Source organism: Paramormyrops kingsleyae, chromosome 13 (assembly GCF_048594095.1).
Source record: "Paramormyrops kingsleyae isolate MSU_618 chromosome 13, PKINGS_0.4, whole genome shotgun sequence".
NCBI classification, from domain to species: Eukaryota; Metazoa; Chordata; class Actinopteri; order Osteoglossiformes; family Mormyridae; genus Paramormyrops; species Paramormyrops kingsleyae.
Window position 1 is genome coordinate 7,279,289 of NC_132809.1, and position 21,351 is coordinate 7,300,639.

The window sequence follows — 21,351 nt, forward strand, 5'->3', positions numbered from 1 at the left end:
ACTGTTCACACTGACCCCCTCTTTATGGCCCCACACCACTCAGGCTCTTCATTTGTGAGTTATGTTAGGTTCACCTTCCTGGGAGACTTCTGTGGAATTCTTGTATCTCATTCCTGGGTCTTATCAATCACATGTATTTAATTTTCATTTAGATCTCAGTGTCCATCTGTTGGTTTGTCAAACACCAAGCCACGCACTCGTCACAGGGCACCATGGGTGTCCACACACGGATTCTTGAGGGAAAGCCAGTCCTGCCCTGCTGACGGCTACCTTGGGTATGGTGGGGGTGAGGGGGGCAGCTGGAGGTCAGACTGGCCAGCAATTTCCAATAAAACATTTGATTAGCAGGGGGGGCAGTGAGGGAAGATTTTGGGCAGTCCTCTGCCCTAATTCAGTCATCAATATCAAACCAGCTTCACTCCAGTTTGAGTCCCGGAATAGGAATTGGCCCCAAATCTGAATTATGCTTCTAGAGGCCTTTTTTTTATTGAACTTGTATTTGCAAGTTTACAAATGTCTTATGTTATGGTAAACTCCCCGCTTGTCATTGTTTCTCCAGATCCACTGGACGTATTGTTTAATGCTGGGGGGGGGGGGGGGGATCAGTACCAACCAGAAGAGGTTGTCACTACAGAGCAGCGTGCGGCGAGCGCCATTAATATCAGCCCAAATCTCCGCCGTTTTTATCTTGTTTATTCCGATTCCCTCATTTCCCTGTGAAGTGCGGTGCACTCTGCCTGCCGGCTGTGTTTTGGTGAAGATGAAAGGTTAGAGCTGGGTCTTATATCACAGGCACAGCGCTCGCTTAATAAGAGGCCATCTCTGCTGCACAGCCTTCTGGGAACTGGGCTGTTTTTTCCGTTGTTTTTTTAACACTCTATTTCTGACACCAAATAAAGCACTCATCCAATTAGAAAATATTTGGCCACAGAGCTGCTGGGCATTTTGCAGATATATATTAGTGTGTAAAGATGTTATGAGGGGATCTCTGAAGCTTTCTGTGCTGGTCAATGTTTGCCTGTGTGATTAAATGTGTTTTCTGTTTATCTACTAGTGTTTTTAAATGTATGTGCATTTTCATCATTATGATTATGATTATGATTAAGCGTGTGCCTTGTGTGGAGGGTGGGGTCTGTTTGACGTGGCCCCCCGTTTCATTTTTAACCCATGGTTTCTGTTTGAGAATAGGTGCATTAAAATGAAATTCGCTCTTGTTGTTGTGAAAGGAGGCACACGTTAGAAATAATTGGATGTGGGAGAGAACAAAGGGTCCCCCCCCCGTCCCTCCCCACGCACCCCAGCGAGGCGCTAATACCATGGCGGACCGCATTGTTCGGCTGTCTGCGACCCCCCCCTCCCCCCCCCAGCCAGACACTCGCACTGGATAAGTCACTTTTAATGTCTGATAATCAAGGTGAATTTTCAAAAAACTGCCATTTTCAAATGATGGAGTAATATATTATGTGGCGGTGGGAGAGGCCCTAGTGGGTGTGTGAGTGGGCAGCATAGCATGCACAGTGAAAGAGAGACCCCTAATGGCAACACGAGGGACTGCGGCAGCACTGCTGGTGGTCTCTTTCTGTGCACTGCAATGGCTTCCAGCCTTGGCCCATATCAGATCACACTGATGCTTTTAAATGGTGTTTCAGGCTTAGCTTTTTGCTCGAGGAAAGCAATGACTTGCTTTTCAGCTCATCTGTGACTAACTCAGAGGTGGACAGAGGTGAAGGAAGGACCATACCTTCTCCTGATGTTGTAAATATACTCAGAATGAGAATAAAAGCGGTTTGGAAAATGGATGGATGGATGGACTCCAAGTGTAATGCATGTGCTCTGTCGCAGATTACCAGGGCGCCCCCTGATGCCACAGCGTCCTCTCTGCGGCTCATGCCCCGCCAGCCTCACCTCCGGAACGCACCGTCAGACCGGCCACATCCCACGTTTTGTCCCCCCCCCCCAGCTTGCCAGGTGTGTCGACGTGTGGAAGGCTCAGGTGGAGCGTTTAATATTAGGGGCCTCTCATTTTACGATACAGCAGATCAGCATGTCAGTGGGAACCCAGAGATTCAGTGTGTTTGAACGCGACCGAATCGTCTGTGATGCAGACGCGTCCCAGGGACGGGCAAATGGCCGACCGCTGCCGGTGATCGCATCCTGGAGAGCCAGAGAGTGCTGGTGATACTCTGGTCCCTCAGTTTTGCTCAGTCCGATGTGTACAGCAGAGGCCGCGCTTGCTTTGCACTGGGGGAAGCCGGTGTTGATTACAGCAGCTGCAAACGCTAGGAGATCCTTTGTGCTCTGAGTGATTTTGCCCTTCCAGGTGCTGCCGAGCTAGAATAAGCATCAAAATGGAGCCTCTCTTGCTCACTGCCTGGACAGCTGCATGACCTCTTATGTATTCATACCCTCCATCACCAGTGATGATTCCAGTCCTTTCTTAACCACATTGTAGACATCGGAGGTCCGTCTGTGACAAAGGAAGAGCGCTATGCGATCGGTCACGTTTCGTCTGCTTATTATAAGCCCGCAGAGCCATCCTGAGACCTCGGATCTGGGAATGTGAATCTGTGTTTGATCACAAATCCACCAGAAGTGTGAGGCTGGAGGCACGAAGCTCATATGCGGCATGGTAAAGTGTGTGGTTTTCTCTTTTAAAAATACGGATGTTGCAATGAGAAGTTTTATAGTAAATAAACATAATGTAGTAGCCCTCTTTTTGTAAACAGTCTCACAAATCTATCCAAAGCAGACATAGATTTTGCTTCTCTACAGACAAAGGTTGTAAAACCTAATACAGTATGAAACAACCTCTACTTTTTAAAGATCACTTTTGAACTTTTTGATGGTTATATAACAATAAACAATAATATAACAATAAACTTAGGCCTTAGAGTTACCTTATTGCAAAGATATTACAGCTAATTCCAGTTCTGGTGCTCTTGGTTATAATAAGTCATGTGGTGCTGCATCGTTTAAGCCAAAAAGTGGCCCGCTTGACGTAGAGCTGCCGTATTACCACTGTGCATTTCTGCATTTTGGGAATATGCCCTTCATTTCACAGAAAACTCTGATTTCACAGAGTTTCTCATCAGTGTTTTATTCTTTCTGAATGTGTTTTTTCCATGTGTTTTGGCCGCATGTTGTGACATCGGTAGTGTTTGCTTTCCATTGATCCTCCCCCAGAAAAGCGGTGGGCTTTGTCCTTTACCTCTTTGCTGCCGTCTAAAATGTCCATTTGGCATTTTTTTTATGTATACTTTGCATGACACTATGTTTGTGCTAGATTAAGTGCTGTTCCTCCGGCAGTAAAATGCTGCATTATTACTCATCGCCAGATAATCGCAGTTCTTCTGAGATGTTTTTGCTTTACTTTGTTTCCTTGTACGATAATTTATTTCTAAAACCGCAGCCATTTATTTCCCCTTCTTGGTAACCGGGTGACGTTTTTTTAATGAGTATATTTTATTAAAGGGTGCATTTTTACGGAAACATCAAAGAGAGAATAGCATTATGTAGCTTGGAGTGACATCTGTAGATCTGCTGGGCAGATGGGGCCGAGTGGAGGTTTGGGTTTGGGTGGGGGGTGCTGAAGCTGGGGGGAGCGTGCACCTCCTCACCGGCCAGGGAGCGGCCTGATTCCCATCTTATAAATATGGTGAATTGGAGTTAGCGGGCTTCACTTCCTATTTGTCATGACTGCTATGGAAATGTCCTGCACAATGGCCAGCAGATAATGCATACATATACATGTGTTTGGGGTCTCTGTCCTAAAGCAGAGAAAATGACTTTTGACTGCTACTGTGTGTGTACACTGTACACTGTTTCCCTCACACATGTTTTAGTTACCTCTGCATGTTTATGAACAAACACACAATGAAATTTCATCCTGGGCTTCAGCTCTAGCCTGACATGTATCTTTAAATTATTCCACACAGCCCCCTGCATACCCCCCCCCACCCCCACCCCGACGTGCACCCCTAATGTAATCTGTGTGTCTGAATTCTAATTTCTACCGTCAGGAGAAAATAAATAGTGTGTAGTTAATTATGGCAGTCGGCTGCCGGCTCCTCAGGATGATTTATGAAGCACGCACACGCATTCACAAACGCATTGCTCTTAATTTATTTTTAATCTGTCTTTCAATTAATTTTGCTGAAAACACCTTAATGATGTCAGGGGTGTGTGTTAATGAGACCAGGTCGGGAACGAAAAAGGGGGAGGGGGAGGGGGAGGGTGGTGCTCGGAGCTGCCTTCTCCTCCTCGACCTTTCCTCCCCCAGCGCCGGAGCGCCTCTGCCTTGTGGGGTTGCTCTTGGTCCCCTCCTGCTGGTCACTCATGGGGCGTACAGAGGCTGTTACACTGCTGTGTCACCAGCGTGTTCCTGCTCTCTGATCTCGTGTTAAAAATGCCTTTGGCACCTCTTCATGTTAGTGTTCGTTCGTTTAAAACGCAGGTTGAGTGCTTTCGTTCGTTCCTTCATTAATAAAGGTGAGCGATGGCTTACCCGTCGTACCCTTCATTTGCAGGTGATTATGTCAAACGCAGGTCTGCGTTTAATCTCTCCCTCTCATTTCAAGAAAGACCTCACCTGCCCATAGACCGCCAATGGATGTAAGATATGTACGTCCTGATGTCTCTCTATAAAGGCCAGGTCGGGACAGACTCCATCACTTTCTGCAGGGTTTAATTCAGAAACAGAGCCCGTCCCAAATTGGGAGTGGGCCAGCAGTGTTGTGAGTGGGCTGGAGGTCTTTCTGCCAATGTGCCTTCCGCCAATTAACCCCCAGCCAAGCCCGAGGATGCCATCTGTCACCCCTCAGCCACACAACAGGAAGCTGTTCATTAATTCTCACGGTGTCTGCCTAACAAGCCCGTAATGGCAGACAGAGGCCATGGAGAGGACAGAGTGATGTGTGGATGTGGATGAAGAGCATGCGTGTGTGTGTGTGTGTGTGTGTGTGTGTGTATGTGTGTGTGTGTGTGGCAGCTTCACTCCTCAGGAAGAGATGATGTTTTCACTCAGGGCAAGAGATCGAGAGAGCAGGACCTTAGCAAACCCCACCCGAAGCACCGAAGGAGTCGTGTGATTGTCTACACCCCTGGGGGGTCATGTCCACTTGTCCTCTGGTTCCTTCATGGTTTGCATATAGGACATATTAAATGAATCTTCTTTAATTATCCCCATCTTTACCCCTCCCCCCCAGCAGCACCTATGTCCTGCTGTTCTTGTCCCGCTGCGGTAACGAGCAGAAGAGTGAGAGAGAGGCATGAAGAGTAATTACCGATTTTAGTAGAGTGCAGCTGAAAGTCTTTTGTCCAATGGCACTAATTCCAAATGGTTAACAAGGTTTTTCTATTTAATAGAGTCAAATCTGTGTGACAGCAAATTGCTTTCCCATTTGCCGCCCTAATGGCTTTTCATACTCGGCTCCCCCAATAAGCAGTAAAGTCGGGAATTAATATTGCACGTGTTATGATGCAAATGGGAGTGAGATAAGGGACAGGCACTTTCATGCAGAAAGCTCTGATTAGATGTGTAATTGCTTCTCTCAGACTTTATTTCATTAAAACTTGCTTAAGTTTTCACGTGTGTATTCCAAGATTTTCCTCTGATGCGATATCGCTCCTCCATCTCCGTCTCAGATGCCGGTTCCTCTGCGTCGCCGTGCCTTTGAGATTTATGACCGCCGATTCGGACGCGGCTGAGCAGGGCTGGTCAAAGCAGCGTCAGCACCGCCGTTTGCAAGTGAATCTGCGTGATGCTTTGGACACACAGGCCAACATGAAAAGTGGGAGCGTAACATTTAGGATAAAGGAGAGTCCTGCCTCTCATCCCATGGTGATCAAGCTTGAAGAGGCAGGTAGGGAGGTGTGTAAAGGTCACAAATCTGTTACCTCTGAAGACTGCCCAACTATATTAAAGGGCGATAATTGTCAGTCACTACATTTGGCTAAATGGCCAAGTATAAATGTACTGAAGATAGTGTTTCTAAAGGATTCCTGCAGAGACAACTGAGAGCAAATGAATCTTTTCCTGCTCGGATATTTGGAGGGCTTGGGAACATTAGTGTAATATACAGAGCAGTAAGATCATGGGTTACCTGTTAAATACTTTAAGAGCCTTTGAATTCTTTAAGTAGGAGCCTTAGTTTTAGCTCCAGTGCTTTTAATCTCATCTCTGTTGCTGGTTGCCAGGTAACACTTGTAATTGTGATGTAATAACTCCTTTGTAGTTGAAATCCCGGTTAATGATGAAATGGCTTTTGGTGTTTTTTTAACGTCTTGCATGTCAGTCTAGAGCAACAGAAGGGAAATTGTCCTGTGTTCGCGAACATACACTTTTCAGGAATTTGCTGGCTGTGAGCAGTGGTGCCCGGTCCGTAGAGGGCCGTGGGGTGGACCGCATTCCCTGTGGTTCAGCTGTTTGTTGCTCTAGTGTGTTATTACAATAAGCGCTAATGGCGCACTGCCTTATTGGATAATAGTTTATTTTTCAGTCCCTGGTCTGTGGAAACATACACATGCACATCGTCTGGCGATAGTATTACCTTCCTATCACCACCGAACACAGATCTCACTAATGAAGGAACGAACGGTACATTAGTGGCCGGTTCACAGAACAGTGTCAAGCAAAGCAAACGACGATCACCAGGGTGAGAGTGACCAGTGTGGTGCCAGATATCACCCGAACAAGTCTTCTGTGTGTTACATTGAGGTGGAAAAGAGATGACGGACAAGGAAATTGCCTTGTTATTCTGACTTCCCACAAAAAAGATAGATAAATGTATCTGAATTAGGGTTGCACAATATTGGAAAAAAATTCACATCTTGATATTTGAAATTTTTGCAATATTTATAACATAATAGTCTGTCAAATAAGTTGTGTCGGTACAAAACAGGGCCAATAAATCTCTTGCTTTTGCTCAGTATCGTCTCCGTGGAATACAAAATATTTCCGTATGGCGGAAGGCAAATTTTTTTTGAGTTTATTGGTGAACAGCTCTTGTTCGCTTTCTCCTCCTTAATCATTTTTGTTAAATTTCCTCACCGACGCTCCCCATTGTCTATGAGTGAGTCAAACGGCAAGGACAAAATGATTGTGATGGCCCAGAGAGTGCATGCAGAGCTCACTCGGCAGCAACAGCGGCAAGCTTTAGAATGATTCTGTATCAGCTAGTGTTCTTTCCTGTGACAGAGTAAAAATGCTTTCATGTAACATATCAATGGTCTGAACCCAGCTACCACAACCCTTGCGATGTGATAATTGCATGTGCGTAACATGCGATGTCAATGTGAACATTGCACATTGTGCCGCTCTAGACCAAAGAGATGAGCCTTACTGTAGCTTCTTGAGGCTAAGTGGCCTTTGCCCATTACTTTCTGCAGTTGGTTGGTTCGCTTGGCCGCATACAGTCTGATTCTCACATCATGTCTCTATGGCAACAGATCATTTCTTGTACAGTTCATCCACATTTTACCTGCTGCTTTAGTAATTGGGTTGGATTTTAAGAGAAAGACCACAGTGGTGTTAATGACTTGATATTTGTGGATGGAGGATAAAGCTGTAACAGAATTCAATGGAAAAAGTGGGAAAATGTGAATTATGAGTGAGATAGAGAACTGTAGTCTTGGCCTCTGTGAGTCTTCATTTTTAATCTGTTGTTCTTCACAGATTAGGATTCATACCCTGAATGAATGGAGTTACTTTAATTCATTTGCCCACATGTCACGGTGGTGCAGTGCCTCTGGGACTAGGGATCGAGTCTCCACCAGGGCTCTATGTGTGTGGAGTTTGCATTTTCTCCCCGGGTTATTGTGAGGGGGTGGCGGGGGTGTGCTAGGAGTGTCAGGAGCAGGACCACCAAAAGATTTCTTTGTCTCTGGAAGGTGGTTCATTTCCACAACCCCCATCACAAACTCCAGTCTCATTCAGATCTTGATTGATTCAGATAAATTTACATATTTTGGTGTGAAAGATTACCAATTTTGATGAGGTCAAATCCAGTCTGTGGATCTAGTCTGGGCACGTTGCGATGTCATTAAGCTTTTTGTGGGATTTATTCTCCATGCTCGGATAAGTTTCACTCTGAGATCCTGGCGGGTCCCTGTCATAGCAGTCTTATAAAAAGTGCTGGCTTTGTCTGGGCCGCTTGCCGTGTGATGGAATCTGGATGTAATCCTCATAGACTCGCTCAGACCTCCTGTCCCGCCTCATTGCTGCCCCCTCTGTGCCCCCACCGGGCCTCAGCCAAAGCGCTCCGAGTAGATCTTTATTTACACCGCAGAACTCCAAAACAGCTGGTCGATTCATTTAGCCCGAGGCCCCGGATTTGTTCCCGTTCCGTACAAAAGCTAAAGAAAAGCCGGGGTGTCCCCCCCCCCCACTCCCGTCCTATTGATCCGACACTTAGGAAATCTGCTCGGCTGTCTAAATGCTATTGATCCTCCTTCTCCACCGCCGCTTTCCACACCGGCGTATAAAGGGACTGGATGAATTGAAATTTCATTTCCGACAAGCTGTTCCTGTTATTTTTATCTTTTTTTTTCGATGGGAAGAAGCATGTTGGGCTAGACTGTCACTTTATGGGGGTCAGTAGCAGGCAAGCTGCATCTTGGCCCTTACCGCTTTCTTCTCGGTCACATGATTAATGGAAGATTGCGGGCCAACCAGCGAGCATGTCTCTCCTTCTTGTCCGCATTTGAGCTTACCGTCAACTTCTGTGATGTGTGTCTGTGATGCAGAGGGTAGTAATTAAGTTTGAAGGCGGTCTGAAATCCACATCATCACTTTGAGAAATGGCCTCGGGGCACTGTGATGTTCTTCACTTCCCATCCACAAGCAGAAGTGGCCTGTTTCTCAACGGCGTGAGGCGGGAAACTTCCTGTTTAGTGTTTCTGTCATTTCGCAGCTTCAGGAGAAGAATGCGGAGCTGCAAAGGCTGCAGACGGCATACGATGAACTGCAGGGTCACGAGAGGCAGTGGGAGAAAGAGAGAACGGCCCTGCGGCACAAGTTCAGCCGCAGCAAGGAAGAGCTCCACAGCGCCACCCTCAGGGTATGTTAGGATTGCAGCCTTTCCCTGTCTTCAGTGGCATGACTGAATAAAGATATATGGGTGCATAAGCTGGGACCTTGCATAATTACCATAAATATTCAGATAATAAACACATTTTAGTTTCAGGCATCTATGTTAGGCCCATCATATTTCTTCCCGTGATAGCTATAATTATTAGATTTATGGCTAAATCATTGTTTTTCCCCCTGCAGCCGTTTGCTATCTTCTCATTCCTAAAATAAGCACCTGTGGGGACCGGGCAAGCTCACATGCCTGCTCCCCATGCCCACAAACTGCATGTTTTGTCATGGGTTACATTGAGAAAAATAGATGCGCGATTTGACATAGATAGATTGCTAAATTAAATTAGCAATATTAAAATTATACATCAGTGTCTGGCTGCTTTCAGCGGCAGAGAAACTATACTCTGTAATTGACGCTGGTAATTCTGTGCTCCTGGGTTTTTAGTATGAAACAAATGGACAGCACTAGGCAGACCTACGCGTAACCTCTTGGATGGAGGATAAAGCATTATTTTTATGGTAATAGTCATTTTCTCATTTCATAACGACATACAGGCATTTGTTACAAGAGAGACTAATGTCAGGAATAGATGTGTAGTCTCGATCATGGTGCAAACATTACGATTAATGGAATATTCTGGAAATCCTTTCTGTGATCTAACAGAACACTTCGGCCGCATGTGAGATGCGCGGGTTTAATCTGGAGCTGCACTCAGACAGCATATATGCTGTCCTCTCCTCGCTTGGGGCAGCGGGTGGCGTCAGGGATTTGCTCCAAAAAGTCGGTGTCAGAACAGACTGTCAGCAATGCCCAGAACGGCACCTCCAGAGCCGTGCCTTTTCTGCAGCAGCGCCACGGGCGTCTGAACCAGAGCGACAGTCCGTCCCCCTCCCGCCTTTCCTCCCTTTCAATATTTCATTACCTTTTTTTCCCCCAGTGCCAATTTTAAAGATTCCTTTTCATGCCCGACCGTTAAAAAAAAAAAATCCTCTCTGAAAAGAAAGCACTTTGTTTTATTAAAGTTTCAGACATGCCTTTTGAACTGTCCTGCCGGCTGGCGGGTAGCGGCAGGGCCGAGAGGTATTCCATGGCTGGAAATAAGACCAGACAACAATACTTAGCATAGGCTAAAATAAAGAAGCGAGAGCTGAACTAAGCTAGCATAACTAAAGCCAAAGCCTGTAATTTAGGCCCCTTAGGGAGGCAGAATTGCAGCACAGCCTTAGACAAATTAGATTAGGTACAGTTCAATTACTTTATTATGCTGGGTGTTTGTATAGAGGCCCATTTCCACTATAGAACTAATTCCGGAATCCATGTCTTGCATACAGAGGAGAAGCTGACGTGAGGTGTCTCTTTTTATTTCCTTTACACTAAATAGACGCAGGCTTCACAGCTTCTCTCTCTCCCTTCCTTTCTGTCGTTCCCTCCCTTTGCCTTGTCATCTAATCTCCGTAGCTTTCCCAGAATAAAGGTGAAATGGAGAGACTGGGAGATGAGCACCAGCAGGTCCAGGACAAGGCTGTGCTTGTGCCCGCTTTGTGCTGTTACTTGGCTGGTGGTTTTGCAATGCTGCCCACCCTGCACCACATCCACCTCCAGTGCACCCTACCCCCTTATGCTGTGAGGGCCCGCATTGTATAAACATCGAGTGCCTTGAAGCTCGCTATGTCTGAAAATAAGTGGAATTAATCTCACCCTGTCTGCATTAATAAATGTGCAGTGACAGACTTGATTTCACTTGGCCGTCGCAGAAAAACCATTGAGGCCTGTTACCAGAAGGACACCATAGCGATCTAGAATAGCTAAGAGACTTTTGAGAGAAACTCCAAAGGATTGGGGAGGGTCCTTGTTACCATGAATGGGAGCTCAACTTTTGTGTGGACGGACTGTAAACCAGGACAAACTAGATATAACCAGTTCAGGCAGGTTTCACTAAGAATTGGCAACTTTGACAGGGGATAGAAGGAGTGGTGAAGTAGGTCACAGACTGTGCACAGACTGTTTATTTTTCTAAACAGACTGTTTTCTCTTTGTGGCAATTAAAACCCTGTCCGTCTACTGAGAAGTTTCGTTTGTCGGAGTTTTACTGAGTGTTGGACTGCAGCAGCACTGATGTAAGCTGGCGAGATACGGTAGAGTGAGGTGACGCCTCCAGAGCGTCGTGGGCAGGCTGCTTCCGAGACCGCGGCCGGCTGCTGGTCTCCGCACTCCACGCTGTCCTGCCCCTTCATTCACTTTGCTCCCTGATCAAGCTGCTGTCAAAATAGGCATTTCTAAATTTATCAAAAATGTCGATGTGATTCCCAGTCTGGGGTGTGTGGTTGGCTTTGGCCTGTTATTACGGAACGGGGAGAAAACTGGAAAGTTACTGTGGAACATGGAAACTCTGAAAGGGTTTGAAGATGGTTGCTGCTCGACTGGTCTTATTTGTTTCGAGGGGTTTTGTACATCCTTAATGTAAGAGCTGTGGTTTCCGATGTACAGGTGGAGCAGTAAGTAATGGAGTGTGACAGGGGGCTGAGCAATTTGAGGGAGCAACACCTACAGGTCATGGAGGAGCTGCATGAGGCTTGTGGTGCAGCCCTGACCGCTCTCCAGTTCAGGGAGGAGGAGGCCTAGCAGCAGGAAGAGGGGAAGCAGGGGCTGCAGGGAGCCATGGGGAACCAGCGGGCCCCAGGTGGGGGGAGTGGACACCGTCGGGCTTCAGCACCCATTCATCAGCATGAACTCGCCATGCAGACCGCTGTCTGAGCTAAAACACGTATGAGCGTTGTGTTTTTGTGCTTAGGAAGCAAATTAATAATATTCTCTGATGGGATTTGAAGGAAATTGGCTTTCTTTTAACACAGAGGATGCCTGGTTTGGTCTGGGAAAATGAGTGTTGTGAATGGAATTAGCATCCAGGCAGAGTCGAAAAAACTCCCGCCTGACTTCTGGAAACTCTTTGAAGCGTACAGTTAATTGGCTTAATCCCACAGTAAATTTACCTACCCATCAGCCCCTGCTCTCAAAGGCCAGCGAGCCGCTGGGTTTGCTTTGTAATTCAGAGGCACGAAACTCCACCCCTTACCACTTGGTGCTGAAGGCCGGTTATGAATGCGGGGGAATAATGTGTGTCCCCTTACGGTTAATTGGTCTGCCACTTCTGGCTGCGCCTTCGCCCCCCCCCACCCCTGCTCCATGTGCTGCTTCCTCCCCTCCATTGGCTTGGCCATCGCTCACACTAGCACCATACGGGTTTCGGGTTGTTCACCATCATTCACAGCACCGGAAAGAGTGCATACTCTTTCATATATGTGGATAATAATGCGTAGTTTACAACACTCTCTCTTAGGCAGAATAGTACATTTTCTAGAGCATTATATACCCACATTATTGGATTTTGCTTTTAGATTGGGAAACAGACAATAAACCAGCCCATTTCCATAAAGCAGAGGACAGATGACTCAGTGTGCTGGGCTTATCTTTGAAATAGCAAATTATCTCTGTGGAAGGACCATAGCAATTGTACAAGAAAACTGTAGAATGAATTTTGCATTAATATTTACAGTGCTCACAAAGTCTTAGGACGCTTGCTAAATTAAGCAAAAATATTGCAAAATTATTGGTTTTATAACAAAAATCATTACTTAAACATTCGAGTAGTAATGAATTGAAACCCAAGTTAAAGTTCTAAAAGAGCCGTTCTGAGTTAAAAAGTTCACTGAGAAGCAGTCTGGGTGTTTTCTAATCAGTAACACCTTTACAGTAACATAAAATTCCAAACATTTGTGTTTAGTTTCCCTTTGGAAGCCAATGACTACTATTGCAATTAATAGCAAAATGGTAAGAACAGAATGCTTCAGTCAAAAAATCATGACAATTAGTAAAAAGAAAATGTCTGTGTGGAAGACATGCAGATGCGTTAAACATTGCTTGTCAATGGACTTGTCAATGTTATGAAACCAATTTCCAACATTATTACAACATTAAGCATCACAAGACTTTCTGTGAATACTATTTATCAAATTTGACATGCAATCGAGAAAGCAGGGTCAGTGACTGGGGTTGAGGGTCTTGCTCAAGGACCCAGCAGTGAAATGAATCTGCTGGCTACGGGATTTGAACCAGCAACCTTCTTAACCTGTGGAGCCATGCACCGTCCCTCCTGAGGCATACAGATTTTGGCAGTCATGTATAAGTGATGTTACCAGGTCTGCTGTTAGAACTTTCATTTACAGAAATTATATTTTAATGGCACACGAAAATCATCAGGAATGCAAGTCAATTGTATAAAACTGCAGACAGGTTTTTAACCTGAATTCACTCCGAGGATAAATGTTTGATTCGGTCACAAATATAGTCTCTGCCAGCATGAAGTATGCGATGACCAACCTTTTATTTGCTATAATGAAATGACCTCACTTTTTGTTTCCCAGCTAGGACAACAAGAAGACAACATGGCGACACTAGCAGCCGAGGCAGAGAGCTTCAGAGAGAAGCTACGGCACCGGGATGATGACGCTTCTTCTCTCCGCCAGCAGCTGCTCTGCTCCCAAGATGCATTGCAGCAAGCGACTGCAGAGCTCAGGGCCTGCAAGAGAGAGGAGGAAGAGCAGGTGTGGGAGAATGACCATTAGCTGTTAGCATGATCTTCCAGGATCCACATGCTGTTTTATTTCCACCAACCAAAGTCAACCATTTCATCCAGCAGGTCACAAAACACTGAGCCTGGGTTCTTTTATAAAATCATGCCTAATACAAACATACTTACATGATTATGAAGTAATTCAAATGATTCACTATAGCAAAACACACCTGACAGTATATTGTAAGGATATTTTCAGAAAGTGAACTTGTGACTGTCTAACACTAACACATGCTGATTGATAACCACAGTTATATGTAACTCTCAAGACAAGGACTAGTGTACAATTTACCATGAACTGAAATTATACTCGGTGGCTTCTCTAATAGGTATACCTGGCCATTAACATAAATTGCATGTTTCTCCAAACAGAAAATCATGTGGCTGCAAATGAATACATACAGTATGCAGACAGAATGTTCATCCCAAGGGCTTAATGTATTTTGCAGTTAAGGCGTCTGATATTTGTGATATTTAAACATGGTGTAATTGCTGGTATTGGACATGATGGTTCCAACATCGCAGAAACTGTCCCCTCCTGAGATTTTCACACACTGCAGTGTCTAGAGGTTTCAGATGGTGGTGTCATAGAAACATATCCGGTCAAGCTCAGTTCTGTTTGGGGGCAAACACTTAATGGGAGGTCAGAGTAGAATGACCATCTTCATTAAAGTTGACAGGAAGGGCACAAGGGCCAAAAAGGAACGGATCGGTACAACAGCCGTGTGCAGAAAGCCGCGTTTGAGCCCACGGCTCATCTACAGTTTGGGTGATCCTACATGGCAGTGTGCAGGACAGGGGTGGACAATCATATCCTCAAAGGGCCAGTGTGTATATGCAGGTTCTTGGGGTAACCTTTAGGTCAGCTGTTCAATCCCAGGTGTCAGGACTCTTCAGGCAATCAGTCCTCTAATTAGTAATCTAATTAGGGAGCTGCAGTGAAAACCTGCATCCCCAACGGCCCTTTCTGGATAAGATTGGCCACCCCTGCCTAATAAATTGTCCATTACATGCATGCACAAACATTGTTTGCATTTATCTGACACTTCTATCCAAAGTGACTTAAATAGAAGGATGGGTTACAATTTATTTATGCTTCCTGGGATTCAAACCCACAACCTTTTTATTGTTAGCATAATGCTCTACTTGTTGAGGTACAGGACCTTAAGTTAAAATGCCATATAGTTTTATTTTCTGTATTTTTTAAGAGAATACTGAGCAGAAGCAGCGCGTGGACAAGATTTGGCCTGACTGGCGTATTTTTAAGGCACAGGGCCCAGCTCCTGTCCTCACGCCGAGCGGCTCTGACAGCACGTCTGCTGTTCCTGAGGCGGCCGGGATCAAGGCGAGATTTTGTGTTCTCAGCTGGTTCAGGAAGAGGACGCGACAGCCAGGCTGAAGGGGCAGCTGCGGGAGGCGGTCAGGCAGCAGAAGCACCTGGCGTCCCGTGTGCTGCAGCTCACCGCGGAGGCCCGGGATCTGTACACTGAAGTCGGCCTGCTGACAGAGAGCCACCGGGCCGCCCTGCAGGAGGTCAGCTGACAGGTTTTAAAGACCAACCTACATCTGTCATATGGAGTCATGTGAGTCGCAGAGGCTGCTCTTCTTTCGCGCAGAGGTTACCATGGTCACCAGCGACGGCTGTCTGCCTGCCTGCCGTTTGAAGCGATGGGAGAGTGGTGTTAAAGCCCACATTGTTGTGCCTGAACGTTGCTGCCTTGCAGGTGGCTGACAGGGACGAGGCCGTATCGATGCTGACAGCGGAGCTCCGCACTGCCCAGGAGCGCCTGAGATCAGTGCAGGAAGAGGTGCGAACCACCCCCGCCCCCCTCCAAGTCACATCAGACCTGACAGAATTGCGCCCCCCCCCCCGCTTCCTGATCTCCTCAGCTCCCTACTGCGAGCTGATGCTTCACACAACGAAAGCTTGACCTTGTGCTCAATGTATGGAGGGCAGCTGTGAGCCCCTTGGGGTCCGCTGATGAGCATGAATCCCATTCAGGATGTACTGTGCTTCATTCTCCATTAGAACTGGTCCAGCACAAGGTCACAGAACCTTCACTTCATATGCCCGGGTGCATTGGCCACAATTCAGAGTTAAGCTCGAGGAGGGAGGTGCTGGCAGGGCGACACTCTGGGCTAGTTTGAGGGAGAGTGACCCTCTCTCACTCCCTCCTGCCCGATTTCTGCATCATTACTGAAGCGCAATCATCTTTTATTAATCTGCCGAGCACCGGTCAGCTGTGGGGTCGCAGGCATCCCATCCTGCAGTAAAAGGGACAGCGCTGTCACTCGAGTGCCGCAGGGACGCCTGGAGTTCCTTGAAGGTTTTTATGTAATTGTTTTATAATTATTTTATCGGGCCCCCGAATGATGCGTCTGAACTCACTGCTCGCAGTCGTTTGCATGTGGTGCTGCTTCCTGACGGAGACTTGCATGGCTGACAAATACTTGCAGTGTTATTTATTTATGGTGCCCTCAATTATTCATTTGTTTATTTTTCATGGCAGTACTAACTGTGGCTCGAAAATGTATTCTTGCTGATGGGCATGCCCCCCCCCCCCCAGCACAAAGGACTTGGAGGGGACATCTCAGACTTTTTAGTAACTGCTTTATGTGGCGTTTCCACATGGAGATGCTGTTTTTATCCAAACGGGCAGGCAGAGAGGGGGGTGAAAAGCATGTGGCGGAAGGAAGTGGACAATGAGTTCATTACTTGCAACTGATTTTTGTACCGGAATTTGGTGAAACGGGAGACTGGGAGTTGCATCATCAAAGGGCCGCATTGTGTACTGCAGTGCCGGGCTTTTAAGGGCCGCGCCTATGTGCGTGTTGAGTTATCTACCGCTGCGTTGTGCTCGTACGCTCTGTTAGCATCGACCTCTTTGAAATACTGCGTGTGAGACAATGATCTGTGCGTTTACACGGAGGTGAATAAAAGGACAGAGGAGCAGCCAGGAAATGCGGCGTATTTCATTACCAATGGGATTCACAGCCCATTGGCACCGAGTTGAGCGCACTCGTAACGGGGCGAGCCTCTGTCATCCGTGCCGAGATAAATTACACCTGTCAGGCCGTCGACCAAAAGCCATTTAGTCTCTGAGAGGTGAGATTAGATTGATACAGGTTCTTACCTACTCAGCAGGTTTAGCATTTGGGTGATCAAACCCATCTTGTCAGGCAGTCAGAATTGGTATGGGGTCCATCAGCTGTGTGTTAAGAAGGCATCCTGATAAACATGAGATTTTTTTGGAACATGTGTTGTTTACTTGATGTTTTGCTTGGACGACTTCAGATTGAAGTTGTTCCGTACCAATGCCCAAAAAACAAATCATGAAAAGTCACACCTTTGTAAGGCCAGTGATTTCTCTGCAATAGTCATCAGTTTACTAACATGGATCCTCTCTAAATTCCTGCTAACTCACTCCCATGTAGTGACCATGATTTACTGCTATGATTTTACTGACTTTCTAGTAGACATTGTGATACACTCTTCTGTGATCTTACTGACTCTTCCCTGTGTAGTAACCATGCCTCTTCTCCATGATCATACTGACTCTTCCCTGTGTAGTAACCATGCCTCTTCTCCATGATCATACTGACTCTTCCCTGTGTAGTAACCATGCCTCTTCTCCATGATCATACTGACTCTTCCCTAAGGTAGTAACCATGCCTCTTCTCCATGATCATACTGACTCTTCCCTATGTAGTAACCATGCCTCTTCTCCATGATCATACTGACTCTTCCCTGTGTAGTAACCATGCTTCTTCTCCATGATCATACTGACTCTTCCCTATGTAGTAACCATGCCTCTTCTCCATGATTAGTGCTGGGCGACAAAACAATCTTGATTTTTTATCGATAAAAAATGAGGACGATCACGATGATACACACAGACTATAAAACTCGATCAATCAAGTTTGCTCCGTTTTAGAGAAAGCACTGAGACAGACAACTCGATGGCCTATCGAGCAGAGGTTTACTGAACGCCAGCACAACAGCCAATCACCGACGATGTTGTAATTTTACCCATCCTCCCTTAAGGAAGCAATGGCTGCATTCAACTTGGGCTTTGGTCTGTCTGCAGCTGACGCGACGTGGAGTGCGATGTGCCGGCGGCTGCAGGGGTGGAGTATAAACTGACTGCAGCCAAGTCGGACAACTTCTACTCCTCGTAGTCTGTGAGACCTGACTGCAATGGCAGCACTGCCAGAAGGGTGTAGATAAATCTATACAAATATCACCTGCATGCACATTACTTCTTTTACAATAACCAACTCCTGATGCAAACTGTTAGCAGTGAATAAAACTATTGTGTATAGTGACTCTGTGTAAAAAGATAGCTGCCAGGAAAAAGATCAAATACATGTATTTCAAGGATTCAAAGTTTTATTGTCATGTACAGAGTACAATGCAATTCTTACTTGAATGCCTTCTTCACAGACTGGACGATTAAACAAATAAAGCAGCGCAACATTATAGTAACTAACAATAAATAAACCACTAACTTACATGTACTGTTAGAGCATTTATGTAATTTATTTAAACTTTGTTTTACCAGGTAAATGAACTTAAAACCAGTACTCACTGCTTTACGTACTTTTCGGGAGAAGTAGCAGATAACGCATTGGAACCTCCTTGGATACAAACGTCATGCGCATGCCTAAAATCTTCAGCCAATAAGGGCAAAGTTGTGTCGTCACGGAGGCGGTTCCAGTTTGTGCTGCACGGTCTGTCTCAAGTCGTCTTGCTCTCGCGAGGATTTTGTACCATGTGACATGGTGACGCATGGTGACGTTTTGCAGCGCCAGACAAAAAAATCTAACACATGAAGTGTTTTTTGTTTGGTTTTCTACCTCAGAATTTAAAAAAGTTTTTAAGAGACCAAGAATAGAGGAAGATACTTGTTGCAGTCAGTTCTGTCCTGCTTTAATTTATGTTTGCCCTTTAGCATATTTGCAATATTATACAGTTTTGCACATTGTTACATAATTATATGGTTCTCATTTGAGCTATATTTCTTTGAATACTTGAAAATCAATAACCTTCTATAATTTAAGGGAATTTTGTATGTAAACAGTAAAATTTGTTGGAAAATAAGTATTTGTTTATTAATATTGTTTATTTCAATGTCTTCATTCTATTTGTCAGAATAGGGTTATTTTTATTATTATTTTGATTATTACATGGAACAGCATTGTGAAAGTATAATATTGATAATTATCGATATCGGTCAATACAGGAAAAAATATTGTGATATTTTTTTTTTGCCATATCGCCTAGCTCTATCCATGATCATATTGACTCTTCCCTAAGTAGTAACCATGTCTCTTCTCCATGATCTTTCTGACTGTCCCCCTGACCATGATACTCCGCTCTGTGATTATATTGACATATTGTAACCATGACTCTCCGCTACAATATTATTGACTCTTCCTCACGTAGCCACCGCAGCTCTTCCATTATCCTGCTGACTCTCTTCTATATAGTCTCCATGACTCTCTCATCCATCATCACTCTAACTCTCTAGCACATAGTCACCCTGACACTTTCCTCCATGATTGTACTGATTGTCTCCTGCACAGCCCTGGGCTGTGTCCAAATTCAGGGGCTGCGTCCAAATTCAGGGGCTGCATCCTTCGAAGTACGCGGTCTTTGTAACCTTTATAGGCTGCGTCCTTCAAAGTATGCGGTCTTTGTAGTCTTTATAGACTGCATCCTTCGAAGTACGCGGTCTTTGTAGCCTTTATAGACTGCATCCTTTGAAGTATGTGGTCTTTGTAGCCTTTATAGGCTGCATCCTTCGAAGTACGCGGTCTTTGTAGCCTTTATAGACTGCATCCTTCGAAGTACGCGGTCTTTATAGCCTTTATAGGCTACATCCTTCGAAGTACTTGGTTTTTGTAGCCTTTATAGACTGCATCCTTTGAAGTACACAGCCTTTGTAGCTTTTATAGACTGCACCCTTCGAAGTACGCGGTCTTTGTAGCCTTTATAGACTGCATCCTTTGAAGTATGTGGTCTTTGTAGCCTTTATAGGCTGCATCCTTCGAAGTACGCGGTCTTTGTAGCCTTTATAGACTGCATCCTTCGAAGTACGCGGTCTTTATAGCCTTTATAGGCTACATCCTTCGAAGTACTTGGTTTTTGTAGCCTTTATAGACTGCATCCTTTGAAGTACACAGCCTTTGTAGCCTTTATAGACTGCACCCTTCGAAGTACGTGGTCTTTGTAGCCTTTATAGGCTGCATCCTTCGAAGTACTTGGTTTTTGTAGCCTTTATAGACTGCATCCTTCGAAGTACGCGGTCTTTGTAACCTTTATAGGCTGCGTCCTTCGAAGTATGCGGTCTTTGTAGCCTTTATAGACTTCATCCTTTGAAGTACGCGGTCTTTGTAGCCTTTATAGACTTCATCCTTCGAAAGTACGCGGTCTTTGTAACCTTTATAGGCTGCGTCCTTCGAAGTATGCGGTCTTTGTAGCCTTTATAGACTGTGTCCTTCGAAGTACGCGGTCTTTGTAGCCTTTATAGACTGCATCCTTCAAAGTACGCGGTCTTTGTAGCCTTTATAGGTTGCGTCCTTCAAAGTATGTGGTCTTTGTAGCCTTTATAGACTGCGTCCTTCGAAGTATGTGGTCTTTGTAGCCTTTATAGGTTGCATCCTTCGAAGTATGCGGTCTTTGTAGCCTTTATACCTTTGCATCCTTCAAAGGTTCACTCAATTAAATTTGGGATATCAGCAAAAGAATAACGCATTTCTGGGCTGCATTTGAAGGAGCCTTCCAAATGGGACGGCCTTGTCACGCCTGTGTGACACCTTCAGTCTTGAAATGCAGCCTTAGAAGGATGCAGCCCCTGAATTTGGACACAGCCACAGTGACTCGTTCCTCCGTCATTGTTCTGACTGTCTGCTACATAATGACCGTAACATTCTCCACTATGATGATACTGACTCTCTGCCACATAATCCCCGTGACATTCCCCTCCGTCATTGTTCTGACTCTCTGCCACATAATGACCATGACATTCTCCACTATGATAGTACTGACTGCCACATAATAACCGTGACATTCCCCTCCGTCATTGTACTGACTCTCTGCTGCCTTGTCACTGTGACTCAGTTTTCCAAGATCATACCTACTCTCTGTGCGTAGTCTCTGTGACCCTCTCCCTCATGACTGCACTGACTCTGTTGCATAGTCACCGGAACAGTCTCATCCATGATCATACTGACTCTGCTGTTCACTGACAGTCACTCTCCCGTGTAGCTGGTAGGGTATCCATGACATTCAGTGGTGTCTTCATTAATTTCAGCATGTCTGTGCATCTGTTAGTTTTCACTGTTACACGACTTGACAGCTTGTTTTTTTACATGGATTTTATGAGGTGTTGCAGTTGATCATGGACACTTTCCAGTAGTGTAACTAAAAGAAAATCTATTTTTTTCTTCTTTGTGTGACAGGTAACTAACCTTCTGTTCCTCGATTTAAGAGCCTCACTGCCAGGCGTCTAAAAGCTCGTCATATTCTGGATAGGGCTTCTTAATATTGATTGATGACACTGTTTATTTTATGCACAAACTTTAACCACCCCCATCCTATTTCCGTTTAGCTTCTCATCCTCTCCCACCCCCCCACTC

The 21,351-nt window shown here is 45.4% G+C and overlaps 1 protein-coding gene across 1 annotated transcript in view; it reads left to right on the plus strand.

The window, feature by feature from the left end:
• Positions 1-21,351, plus strand: part of pmfbp1 (polyamine modulated factor 1 binding protein 1) — an 89,767-nt gene that overhangs the window by 54,223 nt on the left and 14,193 nt on the right. The window contains exons 11-15 of the mRNA XM_072698108.1: positions 1,843-1,968; positions 8,910-9,056; positions 13,502-13,681; positions 15,076-15,243; positions 15,435-15,518. Coding sequence (XP_072554209.1) covers positions 1,843-1,968; positions 8,910-9,056; positions 13,502-13,681; positions 15,076-15,243; positions 15,435-15,518 — 705 coding nt within the window. The remainder of the gene's footprint in view (positions 1-1,842; positions 1,969-8,909; positions 9,057-13,501; positions 13,682-15,075; positions 15,244-15,434; positions 15,519-21,351) is intronic.